The sequence below is a fragment of the Podarcis vaucheri genome (assembly GCF_965113315.1).
Source record: "Podarcis vaucheri genome assembly, chromosome: 2".
Taxonomy (NCBI): domain Eukaryota; kingdom Metazoa; phylum Chordata; class Lepidosauria; order Squamata; family Lacertidae; genus Podarcis; species Podarcis vaucheri.
This window is the reverse complement of record NC_138760.1, coordinates 132598795-132626773: the sequence shown is the minus strand read 5'-3', so window position 1 is coordinate 132626773 and position 27979 is coordinate 132598795. Positions and strand designations below refer to the sequence as shown.

Genomic DNA, 27979 nt, shown 5'->3' with positions numbered 1-27979 from the left:
CCAATAATCCACAAGCTTTTCTTCTGGGAATAATGACAGAAATCTAAAAAGTAAAATAAAAATTAATTTATGGATGTACGTGAAGACATTCACTCAAATTCTAATTACACAAAAATGTCCCATCAAAAGAAGAATGGCATCGCAAAATACTAGATATATATATCAAAGTAGCCAATATGACAAACAGGTTAAGAAAGAAATATAAAAGTCTTGAAAGGTGACTGGATATCATATACAGATTATATAGAAACATTTTACACCAAGAATCATAACAGGTGCAGACAGGAAACCATGGAAAGAGTGGAAGGGAAGTAAAAGTAAAGATATACTGTATAGGATTTAAATAATTTAGAATAATATAGATATGCCATTATTATTATTATTATTATTAGTAGTAGTAGTAGTAGTAGTATTTGTCTATGACATTAACATAGTATGTTTCGTTGATGAGATATAAGAGAAAAATAAATAAAAAATGGAAGAAAACAGTAAAAACATTAATATTAAATGTATAATATTAAAACAAATCAATACCTCTATTTCTGGAAAGGTTTCTATAACAAAATATTTTAAGCAAGGATCAAAGAGTACAGTCAAGGTTGCTGCCTGACCTCAACAGGCAGAGAGAAATTTCAATGAAGAAGTAACCCTAAAAATACTTCATCTGTTGTGACGGACTGACACTCCACTAACACTAAGGAGGAAGGGAAACATGGTGGCCAGTTCAAGGAATTTATGCCACACAATGACAAAAAATGTCCCCCAGGCAAGATCTGGTGCTCACTCAACAGGAATGGAAAAAGGTGTCAGACGTTGCCACTGGGGTGAATCACACTGCTCTGAATCTCTGTTCAGTCTAAGTTTCCTTCCATGTATCATATGTGTGCAGAGGAGAACTGGATTTGGCTGAAGCAAACTGCTTACTGCTGTTCACAACATGTAATATACAGAGAACTCTTTCTCCCTCATGGATGCAATTCTTTGCTCCTGGCATGCGCTAAGGACTTTTAAGGATCAAGGAGAATAGTGAGAGATTTCTAGACCTAACCTTCCCACAAAGAAAAGTCTGAAATCAGCACCTTGACTTCCACCTTGCAGATCTGGATACATAGTATGAGTAATATGGGACACCAGGTTTGCACTCCATGGATTTGAGAGGCAAGGCTGACTTCTCTGCTGGGTTGAAGAAGCACAAGAACACTGTTGCGATACAAATTATAGTCTACTAAAATACAATCACAACTTAGCAATTGCTATGCTTTCTCCCCAGAGTGAGTTCTTTGATGGGAAGAGAGAGTGGAGTTGTGACGGAAGCTCTTTCCACATTCCAAGCAATGATAGGGTTTCTCCCCTGTATGAATTCTTTGATGGGAAATGAGACTATCCTTCCGACTGAACCACTTTCTACATTCCAAGCAATGATATGGTTTCTGCACCATATGAATCTTTTGATGGGATGTGAGACCTGTGCTCTGTGTGAATCTCTTTCCGCACTCTTGACATTTAAATGGTTTCTCCCCTGTATGAATTATTTGATGGGAAGTAAGTTTGTAGCTGTGGCTGAAGCACTTTCCACATTCGAAGCACTGAAAGGATTTCTCTCCAGTATGAATTCTCTGATGGGAAGTGAGAGAGGAATTGTGACTGAAGCTCCTTCCACATTCCTGACACTGATAGGGTTTCTCCCCTGTATGAATTCTTTGATGGGAAGTAAGATTGCTGCTACTACTGAAGTTATATCCACATTCCAAGCACTGATATGGTTTCTCGCCTTTATGTATTCTTTGATGAGAAGTGAGACTACTCTTCTGAGTGAAGCTCTTTCCACATTCCAAACATTGATATGGTTTCTCCCCTGTATGAATTATTTGATGAGAAGTGACATTGTAGCTGTGACGGAAGCTCTTTCCACATTCCAAACATTGATAGGGTTTCTCCCCTGTATGAAATCTTTGATGGGATGTTAGATGGCTACTCTGGCTGAAGCTCTTTCCACATTCCAAGCACTGATAAGGCTTCTCCCCTGTATGAATTCTTTGATGGGAAGTGAGAGAGCCGTTGTGACTGAAGCTCTTTCCACATTCCAAGCACTGATAGGGTGTCTCCCCTGTATGAATTCTTTTATGAAAAATGAGACCACACTTCTGACTGAAGCTCTTTCCACATTCCAAGCACTGATAGGGTTTCTCTCCAGTATGAATTATTTGATGGGTAGTGAGATCTGAGCTCTTTCTGAAAGTTTTTCCACATTCAAAGCACTTATAGGGTTTTTCCCCTGTATGACTTCTTCGATGGGATGTCAGACTGTTTTTGTGACTAAAGCTCTTTCCACATTCAAAGCACTGATAAGGTTTCTCCCCTGTATGACTTCTTTGATGGGAAGTGAGATGGGCATTCTTACTGAAGCTCTTTCCACATTCCAAGCACTGATAGGGTTTCTCGCCTGTATGAATTCTTTGATGGGAAGTGAGACTGTGGTTGTGGCTGAAGCTCTTTCCACATACGAAGCACTGATAGGGTTTCTCCCCTGTATGAATTCTTTGGTGGGAAGTGAGATTGTTCTTCCAGGTGAAGCTCTTTCCACATTCTAAGCACTGATAGGGTTTCTCTCCAGTATGAGTTCTCTGATGGGAAGTGAGTGAGGCGCTCTGACTGAAGCTCTTTCCACATTCTTGGCACTGATAGGGTTTCTCCCCAGTATGAATTCTTTGATGAGAAGTGAGATGTGTGCTCTGACTGAAGCTTTTTCCACATTCCAAGCACTGATATGGATTCTCCCCTGTATGAATTCTCTGATGACAAATGAAACCGACCTTCCACCTGAAGCTCTTTCCACATTCCTTGCACTGGTAGGGTTTCTCCCCAGTATGAATTCTTTGATGAGAAGTGAGATGTGTGCTCTGACTGAAGCTTTTTCCACATTCCAAGCACTGATATGGATTCTCCCCTGTATGAATTCTCTGATGACTAATGAAACCGACCTTCCACCTGAAGCTCTTTCCACATTCCTTGCACTGGTAGGGTTTCTCCCCAGTATGAATTCTTTGATGAGACGTGAGATGGGTGCTCTGATTGAAGCTCTTTCCACATTCCAAGCACTGATAGGGTTTCTTTCCAATGGGATTTCTTTGATGAGAAGTGGACTGGGAACTCTGACTAAAGTTCTCTTTACTCTCCAAGTATTTATATGGCTTCTTCACTGTGTGGATTCTGTCCTGGTCCCCCTTGTTACTAATTTCCAATTCATCACCCCCTGGAATGTAAAAAACAATAATTTTTAAACATTAACATTTTATTTAAATGTTTTACATTCATGAAAATATAATATGATAAGAGGAATGAATAAAAAGAGAAAAGTGTGGAAGAATAATTTTTGAAAGAGGAAAAGAATGTTGGAAAAATACAGTATAACAGATCAAATAAAATCAATTTCACTTCTATACGTTATTATATAGATTTTAAGTGGTATTGTAACACTTATTTATATATATAGAGAGAAACTACCGTATTTTTCGCTCTATAGGACACACTTTTTCCCCTTCAAAAATGAAGGGGAAATGTGTGTGTGTGTCCTATGGAGCGAAGACGCCATAGCCCCGCTTACCCTCTTCCGGCTGGAGAGGTGACGTGCGACTATGGCAGCAGCCTCTCCGCTGCACGCCTTTCCGCTGCTCCTCGACCTGATCTTTGGGGCTGGCGGCGGGCTTCCCCCCGCCAGCCCCAAAGAGCAGGTTGAAAGGAACCTGAAGTCTGGAGAGTGAGAGGGGTCGGTGCGCACCGACCCCTCTCTCTCTCCAGCCTTCCAAGGTAGCCGCCTGAAGGTGACTGAACGCACCTTAAATGGCACCTTGTTTTAGAGGGGTAAAATTCTTCCCCTCTCTGCGCAGCGCCTCCGGCCGCTTCGCTGAAGAGGCGCTGGGCAGAGAGGGGGATATTTTTTTCCCCTTGTTCTCCCCCCTCTAAAACAAGGTGAGTCCTATTGTCCGGTGCGTCCTATGGTGCGAAAAATACAGTAATTAGAGCCTCAGGAAGAACAACCGTTCACAACTGTTCATTCTTCAACATTGCCAATGAACAACTGTGAAAGAGGAATAACTAAAGGGAATTAGATGGGAATTTTTACTATGGAGTTCACTGCCTTTGTTTGCTGGTATTTGTGTTTGTTTAGTCGTTTAGTCGTGTCCGACTCTTCATGACCTCATGGACCAGAGCACGCCAGGCACTTCTGTCCTCCACTGCCTCCCGCAGTTTGATCAAACTTGTGCCGGTAGCTTCAATAACACCATCCAACCATCTCATTCTCTGTCGTCCCCTTCTCCTTGTGCCCTCCATCTTTCTCAACATCAGGGTCTTTTCCAGGGAGTCTTCTCTTCTCATGAGGTGGCCAAAGTATTGGAGCCTCAGCTTCACGATCTGTCCTTCCAGTGAGCGCTCAGGGCTGATTTCCTTCAGAATGGAGAGGTTTGATCTTCTTGCAGTCCATGGGACTCTCAAGAGTCTCCTCCAGCACCAGAATTCAAAAGCATCAATTCTTCGGCGATCAGCCTTCTTTATGGTCCAGCTCTCACTTCCATACATCACTACTGGGAAAACCATGGCTTTTACTATACGGACCTTTGTTGGCAAGGTGATGTCTCTGCTTTTTGCTGGTATTAGCTGATATATTTATGGGAACCTGAGATTCAATTAATTTTGTTTGGCCCAATCATGGAATCTGCTCTGTATCCATTGTCAGTTATCTCTTTAGTCAACCAAAATCAACAGAAGCAAAAACACAAATCTGGCAGAAGCTACTTCAACCTCCCTACCCACTCTGACGGATATTCACAGACAACACCGCCAATCGCCCTCCTTTCCAAGTGATTTCTGGGGGCGTTAGATTTCCAGGTGGTGCAGGTAGCGCTACTGAGTTCCAGCCATATCTTGGAGATTCATCGCAAGGAGAGAGAGATGGAATTTGAAAACAGATATGATGATCCTCAGAGAGCCTTACCCAGAGAATCCAGGAGCCCACGATTCTCCTCCATGACCTCCTCATGCAGAGCTCTCTGGTCAGGATCCAGCAACGCCAACTCCTTGTCCGTGAAATGAACGGCGACATCCTCAAAGCATACCAAATCCTAAACAAATAAGGGTGATGGGGTTAGTTAGATAAATCCTGGCCCATTTTTATGGTTTGTCAACTGCTTAGAAACCTATTTAGTCTTCAATGTAAATATAGAAACAAAACAGTAACTGCTGATAAATAATATTGGCGACATTGAGAAGGCGATAAGGATGAGGTGGATGTTCCATATTCTCAGCACATAAACCATCTTGAATGGCATTTCCTCATTTTCTTCAGGGCACCGTTGACAGGAGCCAGGAAGTAGAGGGAGTCACCCTGCCAGACCCACCCCTCAGCCTCTCTCCCTACATGTCTCCTGCCCCCTACCTGATCTGCTTCCATAGCTGCTGCATCCCCTTCAGGCTCATGAAAAGACAGATGAGGAGGTCTTGTGGGCATCATCCTGTCACCTTCCAGAGACAAAGAGAAGTGGGAAGCCATGAATGCCTGCTTTTCTCCGATGTTCAGGAGTGTATCTTTAATTACAGGTGTACCTTTGAAGAAGTCTACCCTATTGAGTGCCTTTTGACATCCGTACACCTTTCGTCTTTTCGTTATGTAAAAATATATCCCACCTCCTTTGGGCTCTTGGCCCCAACTGCCTCCCCACAAAAGATGGAAAGAACTGACAGATTAATTTCCAAATCCCCAGGATGTGACCAAGGAGAGAAATAACTCGCTCCTTACCTAGTGGTCTCTCTCTGGTGTCCATCAGAGTCCTCTCTGCCTCAGAGGAATCAGGACCCATTTCTGTCAACAGATCCTGAACCTGAAAGAGCAACAAAGATTCAAAACAAAATGGGAAGGGGGATTAGAAAAGCAATGGTAGAGGCAAACACTTTAGGGGTAGCGGATCTCATTCCTTGGATCCGATCCATAAAGGGATAGGACATTAGTACCACATTTTGGGATACTCTTGCTCTGGTTTGGAGCCCCTTGGGAGTTTCCAGAGGAAAGTCTCTCTCACCTGCTGCTCTGCCTGCTTCCTCTCCTCTGCCTGACTCAAGAGGAAACCTTCGGCCAGGGCCACCGCCTGGGAACTGGTCTCCGCTCCACATTCCCTCATCCAGCTCTCCATCTCAGGTGGAAGGAAAGCCAGGAACTGCTGCAAGATCACCATGTCCAGCATCTCCGCTTTCGTGTTCCTTTCTGGCTTCAGCCACTGACAGACAAGGTGGTAGAGTCGGCTGCAAACCTCTCGGGGTCCTTTGGCCGCCTGGTAGAACTGCTTGAACTGCTGGCTCTGCACATCTGAGCGGAGGGTGTCCTCCTCACATAGGATCTTCCGCATAGCGTTTTCCCAGAATCCCTCAGTGCTCCCATCTTCAGTGGCCGGGCCTATTCCTGCTTTAGGTCCAGCCAAGTCTTGATCATCCATCTGTAGTTTCAGGAAACTTCCAAGAGATCAGAAGGAGTCCCTTTTTTCTTCTGCAAAGTTCTTCCCATCCGAATTAGAGGTGCTGGCAAACCCTACAAAGCAAATGCATTGTTCTGTTATAAAATTGGCACTGTGTCAGGATCAGAAAAATGTCCCCAGACAAACGTGGATGGCTTTTGCTAGCAATCAAGGCTGCACTGCACTAAAGCCCAGGCTCTGAACATATTGTGGTTGTAAGTTGTTTTAAGCTGTTTTTAAACTTATTACAGCTCCGTGAGAGAAAAATAAAGACTCCAGAAAAACAACAACACACCATCAGAATTTGTCTTACTCTGGCTGGTCTAAATTTAAGTATAAGAAGAAGTTGTTATCTGCAGAAAACACACACACAAATCATCAGAATTTGGCTCAGTCTGGCTGGTCTAAATAAAAATTTCAGCATAGTAATAGTAATAGTAATACATTATTACTACTACTACTATAACTACTACTACTATTATGCCGCCCATCTGACTGGGTTATCTCAGCTACTCTGAGCGGCTTCCAATAAGATGAACATCAAACACAGTAAGGCATCAAACATTAAAAATGTTTCTGCATCAGTAGAGCAATTATTCTCCTAGCTGGGTCTCAGTGGCTTTTGATACCATCAACCATAACTTCCTTCTGGACCATGAAGGTCCTGTGTGAGTGTCTGGAGGCGGTTGGAGGAGGGATGGTGGCTAACGGATTGAGGTTGAATCCTGACAAGATAGAAGTTCTGTTTTGGAGGGACAGGGGACAAGTGGGTGTGGGGGACTCCCTTGTCCTGAATGGGGTAACTGTGCCCCTGAAGAACCAGGTGTGCAGCCTGGGAGTCATTTTGGACTCACAGCTGTCCATGGAGATGCAGGTCAACTCTGTGTCCAGGGCAGCTGTTTATCAGCTCCATCTGGTATGAAGGCTGAGACCCTACCTGCCCACAGACTGTCTCGCCAGATTGGTGCATGCTCTAGTTTTATCTCCCGCTTGGACTACTGCAATGTGCTCTACGTAGGGCTACCTTTGAAGGTGACTCAGAAACTGCAATTAATCCAGAATGTGGCAGCCAGACTGGTGACTGGGAGTGGCAGTACGTTTCCGAGCACATTCAAAGTGTTGGTGCTGACCTTTAAAGCCCTAAACGGCCTTGGTCCTGTATACCTGAAGGAGCGTCTTCACCCCTATTGTTCTGCCCAGACACTGAGGTCCAGCGCCAAGGGCTTTCTGGCGGTTCCCTCGCTGTGAGAAGTAAGGTTCCAGGGAACCAGGCAGAGGGCCTTCTTGGTGGTGGCACCTGCCCTGCGGAACGTCCTTCTGTCAGATGTCAAGGAAATAAACAACTACCAGACTTTTAGAAGACACCTGAAGGCAGCCCTGTTTAGGGAAGTTTTTAATGTTTAATGCTGTATTGTGTTTTTAATATTCAGTTGGGAGCTGCCCAGAGTGGCTGGGGAAACCAAGCCAGATGGGTGGGGAATGAATGAATGAACTCAGTATAGTGGTACCTCAGGTTACAGACGCTTCAGGTTACAGACTCCGCTAACCCAGAAATAGTACCTCAGGTTAAGAACAGAAATCGTGCTCCGGCGGTGCTGCAGCAGCAGGAGGCCCCATTAGCTAAAGTGGTGCTTCAGGTTAAGAACAGATTCAGCTTAAGAATGGACCTCTGGAATGAATTAAGTACTTAACCCGAGGTACCACTGTACAGTGACCACTAATAATGAAATATATGTTGCAGATATCCCTGCACATTTATTATATTTTGTGATATACAAATGAAGGGAGAGGATTTACAATCGGAAAACTATTGAATGGGAAGGGACCCTGAGGACCATCTAGTCCAGCCCCCTGTGATGCAGAAATATTCACCCAACTTGAGGCACAAACCCATGACTAGGAGTCTAAGAGTCTCATGCTTTACTGACTGACTCAGTCTATTCATTTGTATCATTTACTGTTCCCATTATCCTTGTTTACGTGACCCCATTAAGAGTTATTCCAAAAGAAAGGAAAAAGGCAAACACAGCCCCCCATCTACAAAGCAGGATGAGGCCACTTTAAAGAGTACTGGCTTCCTCCAAAGAATCAGGGGAACTGTAGTTTGATGAGGGTGCAGGGAAAGCTCGTTGATTTGTGGGTCTCTGCCCCCCCCATGCACCTTCATCCTACAGCCTGGGAACCCCCCTTCTATGCAAGGCACCCCAAGGGGGAAGAGAGGAGACTGCAGATCCCAGAAGGGGGACCCAGGCAGCTCTGGCAAAGGAGAGAGAGAAAAGCAACCCCTCCCCTTTCAAGACGGGGGGGGCTTTTGCTCTGAGGGACCCCGCCCCCTTGTCCTCCCTTCTCTAGGAATCCAGCTTAGTTCCTTTTAACCCTTCACGAGCCGAACGCACCCAGTTCCCCCCTCTATGGAGAGCAGGAGCCCACAGAGAGGGGCTTTCTTCTGGGGAGGGTGGGAACCCGTTGTAAGGCAGCAGCGTGTAGGGGGAAAGGCTGTTCCAGAAGCAAAGGACGGCCTGGTGGGGGCTCCTCCCTCAGAAGGGGGGGGCATTGGCAGGCCACTTTTTCCCTCCCCAAAGGGGCAAAGGAAGAAGAGGAAGGGGGAGGATGCTCCCCCCCCCTTGGGCATCCTCCCCCTGCAGCCCTGGGACCCCCAGGCGCCCAAAGGGGGAAGAGAGAGGAGACTCACTGGATCCCAGGAGGGGCCACCAGGCAGCCTTGGCAGAGGACGGAGGAGGAGGGGCTTCCGCTCTGGAGGACCGGGGACCCCCCCCGCCCCCACTTCCTGGCCTCTCTAGGATTCCAGCTCGCCTCCTTTTCTTCCATGTCGCCTGCTTCTGCGCCTGCGCCCTAACCCTCGCACCGTCTCTGGCGCGCGAGGGCAGCAGGAAGCCGCGCCTCCTCCGCTCCCTCAATCCAACGGCTCGCGGGTGACGTCATGCCGCAGGGGGAATCTCGAAATCCGCCGCGCCCGTGAGCTGAGGGGAACGGAAAAGGCGGGAAAGGGGAGAGGAGAAGGGACATGTGACGGGATCCTTTTATATATTTGAACATGGCTATCATATCACCCCTTAACCTCCTCTTCTCCAGGCTAAACATGCCCAGCTCCCTTAGCCGTTCCTCATAAGGCATCGTTTCCAGGCCTTTGACCATTTTGGTTGCCCTCTTCTGGACACGTTCCAGTTTGTCAGTGTCCTTCTTGAATTGTGGTGCCCAGAACTGGACACAGTACTCCAGGTGTGGTCTGACCAGAGCAGAATACAGTGGCACTATTACTTCCCTTGATCTAGATGCTATACTCCTATTGATGCAGCCCAGAATTGCATTGGCTTTTTTAGCTGCCGCGTCACACTGTTGGCTCATGTCAAGTTTGTGGTCAACCAAGACTCCTAGATCCTTTTCACATGTACTGCTCTCAAGCCAGGTGTCACCCATCTTGTATTTGTGCCTCTCATTTTTTTTTTGCCCAAGTGCAATACTTTACATTTCTCCCTCTTAAAATCCATCTTGTTTGTTTTTGGTATTACTTCTGGGTTAGCGGAGTGTTTGTAACCCGAGGTACCACTGTACTTAAAAGTAAACACATTAAAGAAGAGGAAGAGAAAGAAGAAGAAAGCATCCATAGACCCTTGTTCGGGAGGTCCTCCACATGGCCTGCCTATTTGAAGGCACTTGAGTCTGAATCACTAGACACTGGGCCCATGACCCTCAACACTGCAGATCAACAATGGTAAAAAGAAAACCATAAAAACTTTCTTGAGCAGCTTGCGGGGAAAGTGTCAGACATTGACAAAAATGTCCCCCTGGTCAAGATCTGGTGCTCTTTCCACATGGCATGGAAAAAGGACTCAGACACTGCTACTGGGGTGACTCGTGTTGCTCTCAGTTCCATCCAAACCTCCTACCTTGTGTTGGACGTGTGCAGATGTGAACTGGATTTGGCTGAAGCAAACTCTTGCTGAAGAACAGCAGCCAGTGAATCCTAGATGTAACCTTGCCACAGAGAAAAGCCTGAATTCAACACCTTGGCCAATGACTTCCACCTCACAGATCCTGTGATTCCCTACAGACCTTCCTGGGTGTTCAGGAACCCTCTTGCGTGTTCAGGTTGGCAGAGGGGGCCCTCTTGGTAGTTTCCCCTGGTGGCGGATCTTCGCTGGGGAATTCCCTCTCCCCACAGAGATGAACCAGGCACTTTCCCCTCTACTCCCAACGCCTTGGACACAGGAACACACCCACAAGGACTCCTGACTAGCCATTTGGCTATGCAATGTGGGCTGTTCTGTAAACTCTGTTCTGTCCTATCTCCATTTTTTCTGCTTCTGTTTAATTCACCAACCAAGAACTCATACAGCGACCAGCAATAATGAACTATATGTCGGAGATCCTCCTGCTATTTTTGTGATACAAATGGCATGAAAAGACTCAAGTCTATTTATCTGTATCTTTCATTATTCCTACAATCCTTGTTAATAACCCCCCCAAATGTTATTCCGAAAAGAAAGGAATAAGAAAAGAAAGGAATCTCACTCCCAAAGGCACTCTCTTCCATGGTCTCCCAAGACAGATGGAGGCCAACTAACCAACCATTCCCCCCATCACAATACACAGTGGGGCTTTCCCTCTCTTCCCCCTCCTGGTGCCCCCTGAAGTTGGCTTGAGTAGGTTGGGGGGGGGGAGTCCACCCCACCAGATGCCGAGAGAGGAGGTCCATCCATCTGGAAAATGGGAACACTTTGAAGAATTATGTGAAGATGAGTGCCGTATAATCATAATCATAAAATTATTACAATGTGGAATTCCCCCATTCACACAAAGATTAATTGTTGTTTAGTCGTGCCTGACTCTTCGTGACCCCCTGGACCAGAGCACGCCAGGCCCTCCTGTCTTCCACTGCCTCCCGCTGTTTGGTCAGACTCATGTTTGTAGCTTCGAGAACACTGACCCACCATCTCGTCCTCTGTTGTCTCCTTCTCCTTGTGCCCTCCATCTTTCCCAACATCAAGGTCTTTTCCAGGGAGTCTTCTCTTCTCATGGCGTGGTCAAAGTCTTGGAGCCTCAGCTTCAGGATCTGTCCTTCCAATGAGCACTCAGGGCTGATTTCCTTAAGAATGGATAGGTTGGATCTTCTTGCAGTCCATGGGACTCTCAAGAGTCTCCTCCAGCACCATAATTCAAAAGCATTAATTCTTCGGCGATCAGCCTTTTTTATGGTCCAGCTCTCACAAAGATTAATACCCATCATTAAAATTGTTCCATTACAATGTTGAAATAAGCATGCAGGAAAAGAATAGAATTAAAACAGTGCAGCTATTAAAAGGCAGAAAAGAACGGCACAATGTGTAGAAGATCATCTTCATTCTCCCTTTCTCTCTTAGGGTCCAGTGTGTTTTGAAGACGTAGCTTTTCGTTTCACACACAAGGACTGGGCGTTGCTGGATCCTGACCAGAGAGCTCTGCAGGAGGAAGTCAAGGGGGTGAAGTGTGGGATCCTGGACTCTCTGGTAAGGCTCCCTGCTGGATCATCAGATCAGTTTTGAAATTCCATACAGATCTCTGCAGGACAAACCTCTGCAATTTTGAGGGAGCCCAATAGCGCCAGCTAAAGCGTCTGAGATTTTAACACACCCACAACTTTCCTTGAATGGAAAAGTATCGATGTGTGTGTGGGGGGGGTATCTCCTGTTTTATCTGGGAATATTCTTCCACCAAAACTTTGTAAAAGCATTGCAGGAGATCCTGGGGTCCCTGCCAGGCCCCGATTACTCAGACACCCCAGGGTCCTTGTACTTGAGGAATCTGGAAAATGACCTCATTGACAGAACTGAAAAGAATTTATTACAATCCTTCTGTGCTCTGCCACAAGACGCCCAGAATGAAATACTCTCCAGATTTGACCTCTTACGTTCCTGACTGATAAGTCTGAAGAAGGAGCAAAGGCCTCATGCAAGCAAAACTTGACCCTTTGTGCCCCAGATCCAGCCCACTAGATATAACACCGTGAGTTAGATTTATGGGCTGAAAAGCCACCCCCCCCCCACTAACAGCAGGTTACTGAACCTTCTTACCTACCAATTGGAGATGAAAAACTTCCCCAAAGATTTGGTCCCCTTGCAACACTTGAGAGAGGCGGATACGGCCACACCATCTGCCTGGCTTGCGATGAGAGAGCTCAAAGATTGTGAATATGGCTCTCCATACAAAGCACCTAGCATGGGGGCACCTTCATGTAATATCTACTCTGCTCTTTTCTGCCCATGCTCTGGGGTTGCAGGTTTCAGGCTTGGGGACAGGACGGTGGACTGGTTTTGGTACCAAGTTCTGTCAATTATCCCCACTGTGTTCAATGGGATCTACTCTGAGGTCACTACTGTGCAGACCATGCCAGCCTTACGAAGTGGAGTGAGGAGCAAACAGAGGAAATTGGAATCACTGGAGATGTTTAGAAATGGGGCTTCTGTTGGGAAGGGGCTGCCCCATTTGTGCTTCTCCAGGGGCAGGAGAATATCTAGGGCAAGAGAATCCCTGCAGGGCCTCTGAGGCTCCCTTTGCTTCTTCCTCTCTCCCAGGACCCTGCAGCTTGTTGTGGCTTCTTGACTGCCCAGGAAGGATGAAAGAGACGGATCCTGCAAAGCTAGTGAGGATGGAAGGAGGAAGATGGACGGTTGACCTGGTCAGGTTGTCTCCTGCATCCCTCCCCACAACCTCTGAGCGTTCCCTCCCAGGGACCTCCGAGAGATCTGGTGAGTCCCAAGGGAGTGGAGCTGGGGACGTCGATGGAAGGAGCCAGAGAGGTATCAGGGCTTGCTCAGTTTGGGGGTGGGGGGGACGCAGGCAGGCGGATGGAGATGGAGAAGGGGAGCACTTTTTTGGGCTCCTCCACCTGCTTCCTGCCTGCGCCTTTGTCATCTTCAGGCAATTTGAGCTAGGAATACAGTTGAACCTCAGAAGTCGAACAGAATCCGTTCTGGAAGTCGGTTCAACTTCCAAGGCGTGACTTTTGATCGGCTCTTGAAATGGGAAGAGCCGATCGGAAGCTGCAACGATGCAACGTCACTTTCTCTTCCTGGTACTGCTGGGCCAGCCCTCTGCTTCCCTTTCCCTCAGGCGAAATCCCCAATGGAGTATGAATCACGAGCGACCGTGGGTTTTCTTTGGGAAAACAGGTTGCAAACAAACTTTATTATAACAGATGTCAACAAGGAGTTTTGGTTCTTCTTCCACAGAAATGGAACAAAGAGTGCTGTTGTTTTTTTCTATTAACTTGAATACGGTCTAAAGTTATAGGCTGTATGTTGTTTAGGTTTAAGGTGACTTCCTTTTACACACTTTCCATGGATCAGACTTCTGCACACAAATTTCTGGTACTGAATCCTAATCCTGCGTCCTCCGTGTGTTGCCTTTTTCTTTTCTTTTTGGAATAACTTTTATTTGCTTTTAAATGGGCTGCCCCATTTGTGCTTCTCCAGGGGCAGGAGAATATCTAGGGCAGGAGAATCCTTGCAGGGCCTCTGAGGCTCCCTTTGCTTCTTCCTCTCTCCCAGGACCCTCCAGCTTGTTTTGGCTCAATGACTCCTCAGGAAGGATGAAAGAGACAGATCCTGCAAAGCTAGCGAGGATGGAAGGAGGAAGATGGACGGTTGACCTGGTCAGGTTGTCTCCTGGATCCCTCCCCACAACCTCTGAGCGTTCCCTCCCAGGGACCTCCGAGAGATCTGGTGAGTTCTTCTTTTTATATAAGATTTTTTATTAGGAATTACAACATAACATTTTATCAATAAAACATATCATCCTCATTCCCCCCTCCATTTCCCCCTCCCCAAAATAGAACCCCCCCTCCCACCACTCCCAGACTTCCCTCAGCTCCTCTCTCTGTTTTTTCCATACTTATAATTCTCTGCATATTATAAAATTGTAAAAATCCTTAACCTATCTGACTATATGTTCTTAATAATAAAAATGTGAATGTTGATTCAAAACCTGCCAAGGAGTCCAGTTCATTTTGTTTTCTCTTTAAATACTTTGTAAAGGGTTCCAATTCTTCTTTATAGTCACAGTTGTCCTTATCACATAGTTTGTATGTGAATTTCGCCAATTCCGCTTAGTCCATCAGTTTCTCTTGCCATAGTTCTTTAGTTGGGGTTTCTTCATTCTTCCATCCTTGTGCTATTAAGACTCTTGCTGCCATTGTTGCATACATAAAGATATTCTTAAATTTCCTTGGCAGGTCTTTCCCTAAAATCCCTAACAAAAATACTTCAGGTTTTTTAACAAATGTTAATTGGAACATTTTCTTCAACTCATTATATATTGTTTCCCAAAAATTTCTAATCTTACTGCAATCCCACCACATATGGAAAAAGTCCCTTCTTTTCCCTTACATTTCCAACACATGTTTGAACTGGATTTATGCATTCTTCCTATCTGTACTGGTGTTATATACCATCTGTACATCATTTTCATATAATTTTCTTTCAACAGAGAGCAATCTGTAAATTTTAAATCAGTTTTCCACAATCTTTCCCAGTCTTCAAACATTATATTGTGACCTATATCCTGTGCCCATTTAATCATTACTGTTTTCACCTCTTCATCTTTTGTTTCCCATTCTAACAGAATACTATATGCAGCTTTCAGCAGCTTCACCTTCCCTTCTACGACTTCCTTTTGGAATCTGGATGTCGTATAGCTAAATCCTTTCTTATTATCTTCTTTGTATATTTCATGTAGTTGCCAGTAATGTAACCAACTCTGAAAATGGTCTTTTATTTCCTCATAGTCTCTTAATTTCCATTTTCCTTCTTGGTCTTTTAACAGATCAGCATACATAAGCCACTTTCCTTTCTTTCCGAGTGGTTTGAGCAGTAAAGCTTTGTGTGGTGAAAGCCACCAAGGAGTCTTTTGTTCTAACAGATCTTTATCTCTCTCCCATACTCTCATTAATGATTTCCTAATTATGTGATTGTAGAAACTTTTATGTACCTTCCCTTTCCCATACCATAAGTATGCGTGCCGGCCAAATCTGTTGTCATGCCCTTCCAATTCTAATGCTTCTTGTTTTTCCAACTTCATCCAGTCCCTAATCCAAACCAGGCAGGCAGTTTCATAGTATAATTTAAGGTCTGGGAGAGCATAACCGCCTCTATCTTTTATGTCTGTAAGTATCTTATATTTTATCCTTGGCCTTTTGCCCCCCCCCCCCCAGATAAACTTAGAAATTTCTTTCTGCCAGTTTTTAAAACATTCGTCTTTCACAATTATTGGGACTGATTGGAAGAGGAATAGCATTTTTGGCAGCACATTCATTTTGGCCACTGCTATTTTCCCTAACAGTGAGAGATTCATTCTGCTCTATATTTATAAATTTCTTTTTACCTCAAGCCATTTCCCCCCATAATTATCTTTGTATAAATTTATATTTCTTGATGATAGCCATGTCCCTAAATACTTAACCTTTTTATGGACTTCTATCTCAGTGTTTTGCTCCAATTCCTTTTATTTTTTCATCCTTCAAATTTTTAAGTAGTAATTTTGTTTTATTCCTGTTTAATTTAAATCCTGCCACTTCCCCAAAATTCTGGATCTTTTCTATGACTTTAGGGAGTGAAGTTTTTGGGTCTTCCACAGTTATCACTAAATCATCAGAATATGCTTTTAATTTAAATTCGCTTTTCCCAGTTTTTACACCTATGATCTCTTTATCTCCTCTAATATTTCTGGCAAGTACTTCCAGTACCAGAATGAACAACAGTGGTGATAATGGACATCCTTGTCTGGTTCCTTTTTGTATCTTACATTCATCCATTATTACCTGATTTATAATTAGTTTTGCCTTTTCTCTGAGTAAATTGCTGATATTCCTTTTAAAAATTTAGGGGCGCATTTAATTTCTTTTTGTTTTTAACCTCCAGGTATTCTATTATATTCAGAATATTCCTTATATTCTCCTTCATTTGTCTACGTCCTTTGGAGGACAACCAAATTTAAGCACAAATTCGACCCACAGCTGTGAGGCATTCACGAGCTTTTTTTGTGGAGAAAGTCCTGTTCCTCCGCCATGACCTCCCTGCCAATTTAGATACAGTGACTGAACTGGAGGCCTCTCGACTGACTTAAGGTCCAGTGTTGGACCACTTTGATCGGATACTCCCTGCTGATGTGGATAGATTCCTCCAAGTTGGTAGGCCCACCACCTGCCTCCTTGATCCGTGCCCATCTTGGCTGATAAGGGTGTGTCCAGATGTCGCACAGACCCCCCTGGTTGAAATTATCAATTTGTCCCTTGACACGGGGACATTCCCAGGGGAACTGAAGGAAGCAGTGGTGTGTCCGCTCTTAAAGAAAACTTCACTAGATCCCTTGTTGTTGTTTAGTCGTTTAGTCGTGTCCGACTCTTCGTGACCTCATGGACCAGAGAACGCCAGGCACCTCTGTCCTCCACTGCCTACCGCAGTTTGGTCAAACTCATGCTGGTAACCTCGAAAACACTATCCAACCATCTCGTCCTCTGTCGCCCCCTTCTCCTTGTGCCCTCCATCTTTCCCAACATCAGGGTCTTTTCCAGGGAGTCTTTTCTTCTCATGAGGTGGCCAAAGTCCCGCCCCGCTCCGGATGGCGGCGCAGAGCTGCCTGCCGTCCCGGGATCAGCGCAGCTCTGCGCGGCCACCGGGAGCTGGGTGCGAAGCCCCGCCCCGCTCCCGATGGCCGCGCAGAGCTGCCTGCAGTCCTGGGATCAGCGCAGCTCTGCGCGGCCATCGGGAGCGGGGCGCCAAATCCCGCCCCACTCCGGATGGCGGCGCAGAGCTGCCTGCCGTCCCGGGATCAGCGCAGCTCTGCGCGGCCACCGGGAGCTGGGGGCGAAGCCCCGCCCCGCTCCCGATGGCCGCACAGAGCTGCCTGCAGCCCTGGGATCAGCGCAGCTCTGCGCGGCCACCGGGAGCGGGTCGCTAAGTCCCGCCCTGCAACCGGATGGCGGCGCAGAGCTGCCTGCCGTCCCGGGATCAGCGCAGCTCTGCGCGGCCACCGGGAGACCGGCTCCGAGGGTTGCACAGAGCTGCCTGCAGTCCTGGGATCAGCGCAGCTCTGCGCGGCCATCGGGAGCTGGGGACGAAGTCCCGCCCCGCTCCGGATGGCGGCACAGAGCTGCCTGCCGTCCCGGGATCAGGGCAGCTCTGCGCGGCCACCGGGAGACCGGCTCCGAGGGTTGCACAGAGCTGCCTGCAGTCCCCAGCTCAGCGCAGCTCTGTGCGGCCATCGGGAGCGGGGCGCTAAGTCCCACCCCGCTCCGGATGGCGGCGCAGAGCTGCCTGCAGTTCCGGGATCAGCGCAGCTCTGCACGGCCATCGGGAGCGGGGCGCTAAGTCCCACCCTGCTCCGGATGGCGACGCAGAGCTGCCTGCAGTCCCGGGATCAGCGCAGCTCTGCGCGGCCATCGGGAGCGGGGCGCTAAGTCCCACCCCGCTCCGGATGGCGGCGCAGAGCTGCCTGCCGTCCCGGGATCAACGCAGCTCTGCGCGGCCACCGGGAGCCGGGGGCGAAGCCCCGCCCCGCTCCGGATGGCGGCGCAGAGCTGCCTGCAGTCCTGGGATCAGCGCAGCTCTGCGCGGCCATCGGGAGACCGGCTCCGAGGGTTGCACAGAGCTGCCTGCAGTCCCCGGCTCAGCGCAGCTCTGCGCGGCCATCGGGAGCGGGGCGCTAAGTCCCGCCCCGCTCCGGATGGCAGCGCAGAGCTGCCTGCAGTCCCAGGATCAGCGCAGCTCTGCGCGGCCATCGGGAGCGGGGCGCGAAGTCCTGCCCCGCTCCGGATGGCGGTGCAGAGCTGCCTGCAGTCCCGGGATCAGCGCAGCTCTGCGCGGCCATTGGGAGCGGGGCGCTAAGTCCCACCCTGCTCCGGATGGCGACGCAGAGCTGCCTGCAGTCCCGGGATCAGCGCAGCTCTGCGCGGCCATCGGGAGCGGGGCGCTAAGTCCCACCCCGCTCCGGATGGCGGCGCAGAGCTGCCTGCCGTCCCGGGATCAGCGCAGCTCTGCGCGGCCATCGGGAGCCGGGGCGAAGCCCCGCCCCACTCCGGATGGCGGTGCAGAGCTGCCTGCAGTCCCGAATCAGCGCAGCTCTGCGCGGCCATCGGGAGCGGGGCTGCCTCCCGTCCCGGGATCAGCGCACTTCTCCCCATCGCCAGCCCCACAAGCTCGGTGGACAGCGGGGAGGCAGAGTGTGCCTTCCCACTGTTCCCCGACCTGGTTCTTCCAGCCCCGCACCTGGGGGGGAAATAAAAATTTTTCCTTTATTTTTGCGTCCTCTGGGGCGCAAAATACGGTACTGATGCTAAAGACAGAGGGGGGGGGTTGCCCTGCCAGACCTTAAACTTTATTATGAGTCAGCAGCTTTTTGCTGGCTGAAGGAATGGCTACTTCTGGAGAATACAGATGTTTTGGATCTTGAAGGGTATGATAACATATTTGGGTGGCATGCATATTTGCGCCCTCTCCGATTGCATGGAGCCCGGACAGCCCCGTAGTTTTCCACGGATCTGAGGGCAATGAAACAATCGTTGAGACGGCTAGAGCGCCGGTGGCGGATGACCCATTCTGAAGCTGACCGGACACAGGTTAGAGCTCAATGTTGAGCCTACCAAGTGTCGGTAGCGACGGCGAAGAAGGCTTTCTTCACCGCCTCTATTCCATCTGCAGAAAACAGCAGCAGGAGACTTTTTCAGGTGGTCTGCAATTTAGCGGAACCACTTGCTACATCGGGGCCCAGTACGGGCCACATGATCTCCTGCAATGATTTTGCAGATAAAGTTGCTCAAATTCGGGAAGAGGTAGACGCCACCGTGGGAGCAGGGCCGGGGCGGGAGAGTGCTAGAGTCTTGTCTAGTCAAATTGCGTGGGATCAATTCCAATCTGTTACCTCTGAGGATGTGGACAGGCTGCTTGGACGAGTGAAACCAACCACCTGTCTCCTTGATCCTTGCCCATCCTGGCTTATAAAAGCTAGCCGGGAAGGGCTGGGCAATGGGCTTCGTGGGGTGGTGAATGCTTCCCTCCGTGAGGGAGCCTTCCCAGACCCGCTGAAAGAGGCGGTTATTAAACCACTTCTTAAAAAACCATCTTTAGATGCGGCCACGATGGCCAACTATCACCCAGTCTCAAATCTTCCATTCTTGGGCAAGGTGATTGAGCGAGTGGTTACTGAACAACTCCAGGCACGCCTGGAAGAAGCGGACCATTTGGATCCCTTCCAGTCGGGATTCAGGCCTTATCACGGGACTGAAACTGCCTTGGTCGCACTGGTTGATGATCTCCGGCGGGCTAGGGACAAAGGTGAGAGCTGTTTCCTAGTTCTGCTGAATCTGTCAGCGGTGTTTGATACCATCAACCATAACATCCTTGTGGACCGTCTTGAGGGGCTGGGAGCTGGGGGTACTGTCATACAGTGGTTCTGCTCCTTCCTCCTGGGCCGTGTTCAGAAAGTGGTGGTGGGGGATGAGTGTTCAGACCCCTGGGCTCTCACTTGTGGGGTGCCTCAGGGTTCTGTCCTCTCCCCCATGCTTTTCAACATCTACATGCAGCCGCTGGGAGAGATCATCAGGGGGTTCGGGCTGAGTGTTCATTAGTAAGCGGATGATACCCAGCTCTACCTCTCTTTCAAATCAGAACCAGTGAAGGCGGTGAAGGTCCTGTGTGAGTGTCTGGAGGCGGTTGGAGGATGGATGGCGGCTAACAGATTGAGATTGAATCCTGACAAGACAGAAGTACTGTTTCTGGGGGACAGGAGGCGGGCAGGTGTGGGGGATTCCTTGGTCCTGAATGGGGTAACCGTGCCCCTGAAGGACCAGGTGCGCAGCCTGGGAGTCATTTTGGACTCACAGCTGTCCATGGAGGCACAGGTTAAATCTGTGTCCAGGGCAGCTGTGTACCAGCTCCATCTGGTACGTAGGCTGAGACCCTATCTGCCTGTGGACTGCCTCGCCAGAGTGGTGCATGCTCTGGTTATCTCCCGCTTGGACTACTGCAATGCGCTCTACGTGGGGCTACCTTTGAAGGTGACCCGGAAACTACAACTAATCCAGAATGCAGCAGCCAGACTGGTGACTGGGAGCAGCCGCCGAGACCATATAACACCGGTCTTGAAAGACCTACATTGGCTCCCAGTACGTTTCCGAGCACAATTCAAAGTGTTGGTGCTGACCTTTAAAGCTCTAAACGGCCTCGGTCCAGTATACCTGAAGGAGCGTCTCCACCTCCATCGTTCTACCCGGATACTGAGGTCCAGCGCCGAGGGCCTTCTGGCGGTTCCCTCACTGCGGGAAGCCAAGTTACAGAAAGCCAGGCAGAGGGCCTTCTTGGTAGTGGCACCCACCCTGTGGAACGCCCACCCACCAGATGTCAAAGAGAACAACAACTACCAGACTTTTAGAAGACATCTGAAGGCAGCCCTGTTTAGGGAAGCTTTTAATGTTTGATGTACCACAGTATTTTAATATTCTTTTGGAAGCCGCCCAGAGTGGCTGGGGAAACCCAGCCAGATGGGCGGGGTATAAATAATAAATAATAATAATAATAATAATAATTATTATTATTATTATTATTATTATTATTATTATTATTATTATTTATGGTATGGCAAGGTAAAAGCACATAAGGCATTTAAAAACTATATTGTCAGGAAAGCATTGTTTAATGTCTGGATAAGGTACAAAGACTTTTTGGAGAGTAAAACCCCAAGGTGGCTTTCACCTATGGAAGTGAAAGCTTTGAAAAAACTTAACATGGAGGCCAAATGGCCAAAATATTGGGAAATTTTAGAACAGGAAGGTGACAAATTGAAATTGCAGAGTTATGACAAACTTAAAGAGAAGGTGCGAGACTGGTTACATTATTTTCAAATAAGAGAGGTTTATAACTTGGATAAAAAAATTGGTTTCGAGGTGGAAAAATCAAAGTTAGAAACAGAATTGTTAGAACCCAATGCTAAGATACCATCAAGAATGTACAATCTGCTGTTGAAATGGAATACTGAGGAAGAAACGGTAAAATCTGCAATGATAAAATGGGCACAGGATATAGGATACAATATTATGTTTGCTGACTGGGAGAAGTTGTGGACCACCGGGATTAAATTCACGGCATGTAATGCTTTAAGAGAGAATATTATGAAAATGATGTACAGGTGGTACATGACTCCAGTCAAGCATGCAAAAATATATCATTTGCCCGATAATAAATGCTGGAAATGTAAGGAGATTGAAGGCACATTCTTTCACCTTTGGTGGACGTTCCCAAGGATTAAGGCCTTCTGGGAAATGATCTATAATGAAATGAAAAAGGTATTTAAATATACCTTTCTGAAGAAACCAGAGGCTTTTCTCCTGGGCATAGTTGGCCAATCGGTGTTAAAGAAAGATAGAACTTTTTTTATGTACGCAACAGCAGCAGCAAGAATTCTCATCGCAAAGCACTAGAAGACACAAGATCTACCCACCCTGGAAGAATGGCAAATGCAACTAATAGACTACATGGAAATGGCGGAAATGACTGGCAGAATTCGAGACCAGGGAGAAGAGCTTGTGGAAGAAGACTGGAGGAAATTTAAAATTTATTTGCAGAAACATTGTAAATTTTTTGAATGCTGATGACGTTGAAATGAACTGAAGGGGTTCTAGCAACAAGGTAAAAAGTAAGATGGGATTGATAACAGATAAGCTAAATTGGACATGAATTTGCTGAACCAAATTTTAAAAAATGGGATACAAAGAAGGGAGGCGTGAGGAAGTCAGGAAAATAAGTTAACTAAAGATGAAAAATTAAAAAAGAGGGAGTTTTGTTTTTATGTGTTTATTTTTTTTCCTTTCCCTTTTTGTGTTTAATGTTTGTATTTTTGGATTTTGTGATTTTGTATTTTTCTGTTTTGTATTTTTTTTCTGAATTATTTTATTGATAAAACTTAATAAAATATTAATTAAAAAAAAACAATTTATCTGTGATCTTCCCATTTAGATTGATTTTATTTATGGAGTTCCTCTGTTCACTTTTCTTTAACTGCCAAGCTAGCTGTTCCCCGTTTATTTCAATGCTCAAAATATTTTTGTTGCACTCTTTTTATTTTCCAACTATTTTCCTCATTAATGATCATTGAGTATTGAGTTCGTAAAGTTTTAATTACCTGTTTCACTGCCACTTTGTTTGTTTTGTCTGACAGCTCTTTCTCCTTTTCTGTAATTTCTGCTAGGATTTCCTTTTTCCTTTTCTCTCTCAACTTCCTTTTGTATGAATTTTGTCGTATAAAGAGTCCTTTCATTACTGCCTTACTTTCGTCCCAGACTGTCTGTGATTTTTGTCTGTCCTTGGCAGTTTATTTCAAAATAGTCAGTCAAGGCCTTTTTTGCTTTTTCCATAAATTTTTGATCATCAAGTAAATCATCATTTAACCTCCATCTAAAAGAAATTTGACTTTCTTTTTGTAATTCCATAATCAAGGAATTATGATCTGAAAAGGTTCTGGCATTGATTTCATTTTTCTTTGACTTTTGTCTCCAATTCTTTGTAGAGCCATAGGGAATCTATTCTTGAGCTGCTGTCATGTACATAGCTGTAATAAGTGAACTCCTTATCAAACATATGTTTGATTCTCCATATATCTATCAAATTTAAGTTTTGAACCATATCAAAAGAAGTCTTTGGTAATTTACCTTCCTTTGTCTCTTTTTTCCTGGCTGACCTGTCTTTATCTAGAGATGGAACTCCTTTTAAGTCTCCCATTAAGATCATCTTTTGATCTGCAAATTCGAGTAGTTCTGTTTCTAACTTTTTGAAGAATATTGCTTTTTTGTCATTGGGTTCATAAATACCAACCAATATCACTTCCTCCCCCTGGATTTTAACTTGTATTACTAATATTCTACCTTTTTCATCCTTCTGAATCAGTTTGGGTTCAAGTGCAGGATTAATGTAAAAAACTACTCTGTTTTTTGTTTTGTCTGATGAGATGAAGTCCAAACCTAATTTTTTATTAATTAGGACTTTTTTTGCAGTATGTGTTTATTGGAGACAGATTATATCTAATTTCTGCTTTGCTATTACATGCTGAATGCATTTGGCTTTACAGTTTAATCCATTAACATTCCAGCTCAATATTTTAAGATTGGTCATTGTCAGAGTCAGTTACAATATTATTTTTTGGGGGGGCATTGCCCCTTCCAATGATAGCTGCTCCAAAGCAGCTCTTTGTTCTGCTACTGGATCCCCCCCCCCCGTGTTGTTTTGGCTCGAAGTCTCTTTTATATTTTTCAAAGAACTCTCTCACTTGAAATTCTGATGTTAGCCTGTATCTCTTTTTCATAAATGTAAAAGATATGCCTTCTGGGAATTCCCATTTGTGTCTGATGTCAACTCTCCAAAGTGCTGTTGTTAAAAACCTATATCTGGTCCTTCTAAGTCTCAATTTCAGTGAAATTTCCTGAAAAATATCTACTTTCTGCCCAGCAACCACGAGATTGTCTTCAAAACTCTTTTGAAGGATTGCATCCTTCTTCTTTTTTATACTAATGTTAATAAAATGATCTCCTGGCTGCCTTCGCTCTCTTGTCCTAATTCTGAAACAGCTCTCTGAAAGACCATCCAGCTAATCCCTCCTTTCTCCCATCAAGATTGTCTGTGTAACATGTTTCTAAGTTTGACTCTGTATCATATTATGGGAATCCCCTTAATCTTAATCTCTCTATGTCTTTCCTTTAGCTGCAAAAGAAGAATCTGATACTCCAATTCATTCTGCTTCCCTTGAACCCCTCCCAAAGTCCCCCTCATCACTTTTTGTTCCTCTCTCAATTCTCCTGTCTCCTCTTTGGTCTTTTCCAATTTATCTACTGCGGTTTCCAACTTGTTAACCTTATCTCCCAGTATCCCAAATTGTTCTTTCAAAACTCTGTTGGAGTTTTCAATATCTCTATGGACTTGTTCAATCAAGGTTTGATTAGATTTTTCCTTATCACTATGGACCTGTTGTGTAAAGTTTTGCATCGATTGAACCATTTCTTTCCTGAATTCCAAAAGTTGCTGTGCAAGCAAATCTGTCTGTTCTCTTCCCCCCTTATCAGGCAATTCTTCTTGGACACTTGCCTGTCTAGTTGCAGCCGCAGCTGCGGCTTTTCTAGTTATTGTTCCTTCCTTCCCGGCCATCTCTATATCAGTTGGTTCCCAGTGTTATTTAAGCTGTTCAAGGTCACACCTGCCAGTTCCAACTCTGTCTGACCGTGAGATTGTTTCCCCCCTTCCAAAATTATTTTCCAGTTTCTCTTTCGCTTTTGTCTACCTTCTCCCTCCACACAGCAGCAAGTATTACAGTCATACAATATCACAAAAAAATAGCAAAGAGGAAGAAGAACATCCAATAAAGTTCAGAAACTTAAAATATACAATTATAAGGGAGAGACAAAAAACAAAATTAAAAGGTCCAATAAAGAGAGGTCAGCACAGTGCTATTCCAGTTTTATGTATTTAAGGGCAAAGTTGTACTTAATTTGTCCTTATCTGCTAGTATTGTCCCAGACAGTGGTGATTTGCAATAGTTCCAAAAGTTGTGTCTCCACTTTAAGCCTTACTGTAATCCCATGGCAAATTTGATTTGATGATTAAATCACAGATATGCTGGAGTTCCAGTCGGCAGGTCTTTCTTGGCAGCCGCTGATAATGAGGCAATGAGGTTGCTTTGAGAGCTAATCCAGGCTCTTTCCACTTCCTGAGGTATCCCCTCAATAGTGCCAAGAGTTCCCTGCTAGCTCCCTCTTAAACCTCCAAACCCCAAAATTTGGAGTTTTTCCTTTCCCCTTCTTCTGTACCACCAGTTTCCAAAAGACTGTTCAGATTCCTCAAGCTAACATCTTTTAATCCCAAAGGACAGCTGGATACAGTAGTTTTTAACTGGTATCCAAAAGAAGGGAACAGTTCCAAAAGTCAGAGCCAATTTGTAACTACGTCTCCATGGCTGTAATCAGTTCCTTATCTCCCACTGTTTTGGCTCCTCAGGAAGGATGAAAGAGACGGATCCTGCAAAGCTAGTGAGGATGGAAGGAGGAAGATGGACGGTTGACCTGGTCAGGTTGTCTCCTGCATCCCTCCCCACAACCTCTGAGCGTTCCCTCCCAGGGACCTCCGAGAGATCTGGTGAGTCCCAGGGGAGTGGAGATGGGGACCTGGATGGACGGAGCCAGAGAGGTATCAGGGCTTGCTCAGTTTGGGGGTGGGAGGAGACAGGCAGGCGGATGGAGATGGAGAAGGGGAGCACCTTTTCGGGCTCCCCCACCTGCCTGCCTGCGCCTTTGTAATCTGCAGGCATTTTGAGCTAGGAATACAGTCATATAGTTCTTGAAGTCTCTTCGACTTCCGAGGCGCAACTTTTAATTGGCTCTTGCAATGGGAAGAGCCGATCTGAAGCTGACGCCACATCACTTTCTCTCCCTGGCACCGCTGGACCAGCCCTCTGCTTCCATTTCCCTCAGGTGAAATCCCCAATGGAGTAGGAATCACGAGCGACTGTGGGTTTTCTTTGGGAAAACAGAGTAGGACTGTCAGAAGATTTGTAAGATTAAAATATCACTTATTTATGCCGAACAATGTCATGAGATAGGTATTGATGTAACTGAAAAAAGAAACAAAACAGAATGCAATTAATTGGTAAACTATTAGACGTGATAGAAGGAAGTCACAAAGCTCAATTGAGCAGAAGATGTTAAGATAAAAGATATGATGAGATGTGTCTATATGTTTAAAAAAATCTTTGGGAAAACAGGTTGCAAACAAACATTATAACAGATGTAAACAAGGAGTTTTGGTTCTTCTTCTTCCACAGAAATGGAACAAACAGTGCTGTTTATTATTTTCTGTTAACATGAATACGGATTCAAGTTATAGGCTGTATGCTGTTTAGGCTTAAGGTTACTTCTTTTACACATTTTCCATGGATCAGACTTCTGCACACAAATTTCTAGAACTGAATCCTGATCCTGCGTCCTCCGTGTGTTGCCCTTTTCTTTTCTTTTTGGAATAACTTTTATTTGCTTTTAAAAACAAGGATCATAGGACCACTAAATGATGCAAATATGTAGACCACGGGTCGGCAATCCATGTCCTACGGGCCGCAAGCGGCTCACAAGGGTCATTTAACTGAGCTGCCCCCAAACCGAGCCGTCCGCTCGGTGAGTCCTGTGTGTACACACTTGATCCTGCCCACAGAGCGATCTCCGTGAGAGTGAACCAGCCCAGGCGAGGTAAAGCTTGCCGACCCCTGATGTAGACCCAGTCTTCTCATGTCATTTGTATATCTCAAAACTAGCAGAATCTATTTGCAGGAATATCTATAGCATACAATTCATCATTAGTGGTCAGTGTGTGAGTTCTGGGTTCATGAAATGTTTTAAACTGGAACAAAAAATAGGGAAACAGGAGAGAACAGAGAGCATTCAACATTGCATAGCTGAATGCCTAGTCAGGAGCTCTTGCGGCTGTTGTGTTTAGATAAAGTGTGAGTTATAGTCATTTTTCCTCTTCTGTTACCAATGAAATAATACGGAGTTGGTCTCCTCATGAACACAGGACAGGGGTTCAAACTGAAGAAAGTGATTTATGTATAAATTTAAATTTAAACCAATCAGATTGAGGCAACTGCTGATGGGGTGTAGGTTTCACAGACAAGGCATGGATGTTAATGGATCCTGACCAAAGAGGTCTGCCTAAGGAAGTAAAGGTGGAGAATCCTGGGATCATGGACAGTCTGACCCCTTCTCTCCTTCTGTAATCTTCATAGAACTCTAAACCGATGGTTGCCATTAATTTCATTCTGAATTGATTCTAGAATGTATTTTAATTACCGTATTTTTTGCTCCATAAGACACTTTTTTCTTCCTAAAAAGCAAGGGGAAATGTCTGTGTGTCTTATGGGGTGAATGCATGGTCCTTGGAGACGAATTGCCCAGGGGCAAAAAGCAGAACATGTTTTTCTTTTTCTTTTTTGAAAGAGGGAAGTAGGTGTTGAAACAAAGCCACTGATCAGCAAGCGATCTGGAGCGAGATAAGGGATGCTAGCAATAAAGAAGGCTGCCTGGGAGGGGGGAGGTAAAGACAGCAAACTTGCGAGGAGAGGAGACAGGAAGACTAAAGCAATGAGGAGAGTAATTAGAAGAAAGGGAGGAGTAAAGAACTGCTCCATCTAAGGAAAAGAATTTTTTAATTCAATAACATCGTTCAGTAATCTGGTGCTTCATTTCTTCCTGAGGCTCTAATTAGCTTCTCTCTGTTGGCTATTTGCAGTATGGCAGCGCTGCAGAGAGCTTGCTGGGGAGACCATGCATTAAAAAGGGACTCAAAAATAACTTAAACAAGGTTTTAATAAGAAAAACAAAAACTCCATTTACACTAAAGACAACAACAAACAACCATGACCCAACCACCAACCCATCCCCTAGGGTGATGGGAGAGTTA

General features: G+C 45.9%; 3 protein-coding genes and 1 long non-coding RNA gene across 7 annotated transcripts in view; 2 read left to right on the top strand and 2 right to left on the bottom strand.

The window, feature by feature from the left end:
- Positions 1 to 503: 503 nt before the first annotated feature.
- Positions 504 to 9344, bottom strand: LOC309525755 (uncharacterized protein). 2 transcript variants are annotated; one of them, XM_082211253.1, is made up of 6 exons: positions 9196 to 9344; positions 6075 to 6577; positions 5795 to 5876; positions 5435 to 5517; positions 4994 to 5120; positions 504 to 3253 (listed from the first exon to the last, which is right to left on the bottom strand). In XM_082211253.1, the coding sequence occupies exons 2-6, from the start codon at positions 6483 to 6485 to the stop codon at positions 1254 to 1256; spliced, it is 2703 nt and encodes a 900-aa protein (XP_082067379.1). In that variant the 5' UTR covers positions 6486 to 6577; positions 9196 to 9344; the 3' UTR covers positions 504 to 1253. The 2 variants fall into 2 exon arrangements, with proteins under 2 accessions (XP_082067379.1, XP_082067380.1); XM_082211254.1 differs by having other exon boundaries at positions 6075 to 6598; positions 9196 to 9335.
- LOC309525859 lies at positions 504 to 11013 on the bottom strand. Its single transcript, XR_014216554.1, has 2 exons — positions 10500 to 11013; positions 504 to 1048 (listed from the first exon to the last, which is right to left on the bottom strand). It is a non-coding gene; the product is annotated as an uncharacterized lncRNA (long non-coding RNA).
- LOC309525790 (uncharacterized protein) overlaps positions 10050 to 27979 on the top strand; it is a 73360-nt gene continuing 55430 nt past the window's right edge. The window contains exon 1 of one of the 2 annotated variants that reach the window (XM_082211354.1): positions 10050 to 10236. The gene's annotated coding sequence lies outside the window, so the exon portion shown is untranslated. Of the gene's footprint in view, positions 10237 to 12793; positions 12947 to 27979 lie in introns of those variants that run through there. The other variant, XM_082211353.1, reaches the window with a different exon arrangement.
- The window catches only part of LOC309525781 (uncharacterized protein), a 46522-nt gene continuing 29723 nt past the window's right edge, over positions 11181 to 27979 (top strand). The window contains exons 1-3 of one of the 2 annotated variants that reach the window (XM_082211331.1): positions 11181 to 12010; positions 14051 to 14224; positions 25529 to 25666. In XM_082211331.1, the coding sequence (XP_082067457.1) occupies positions 14092 to 14224; positions 25529 to 25666 (271 nt within the window). In that variant the 5' untranslated portion in view covers positions 11181 to 12010; positions 14051 to 14091. The remainder of the gene's footprint in view (positions 12011 to 14050; positions 14225 to 25528; positions 25667 to 27979) is intronic. The other variant, XM_082211330.1, reaches the window with a different exon arrangement.

Coding starts and splice junctions, on each gene's coding strand:
- LOC309525755 (XM_082211253.1), bottom strand. CDS start 6,485: ATGGATGATCAAGACTTGGCTGGACCTAAAGCAGGAATAGGCCCGGCC. Junction 5,121..5,434: donor CAGCTATGGAAGCAGATCAG/GTAGGGGGCAGG, acceptor TTATTTGTTTAG/GATTTGGTATGCTTTGAGGA. Junction 3,254..4,993: donor TGGGCTCCTGGATTCTCTGG/GTAAGGCTCTCT, acceptor TTTACATTCCAG/GGGGTGATGAATTGGAAATT.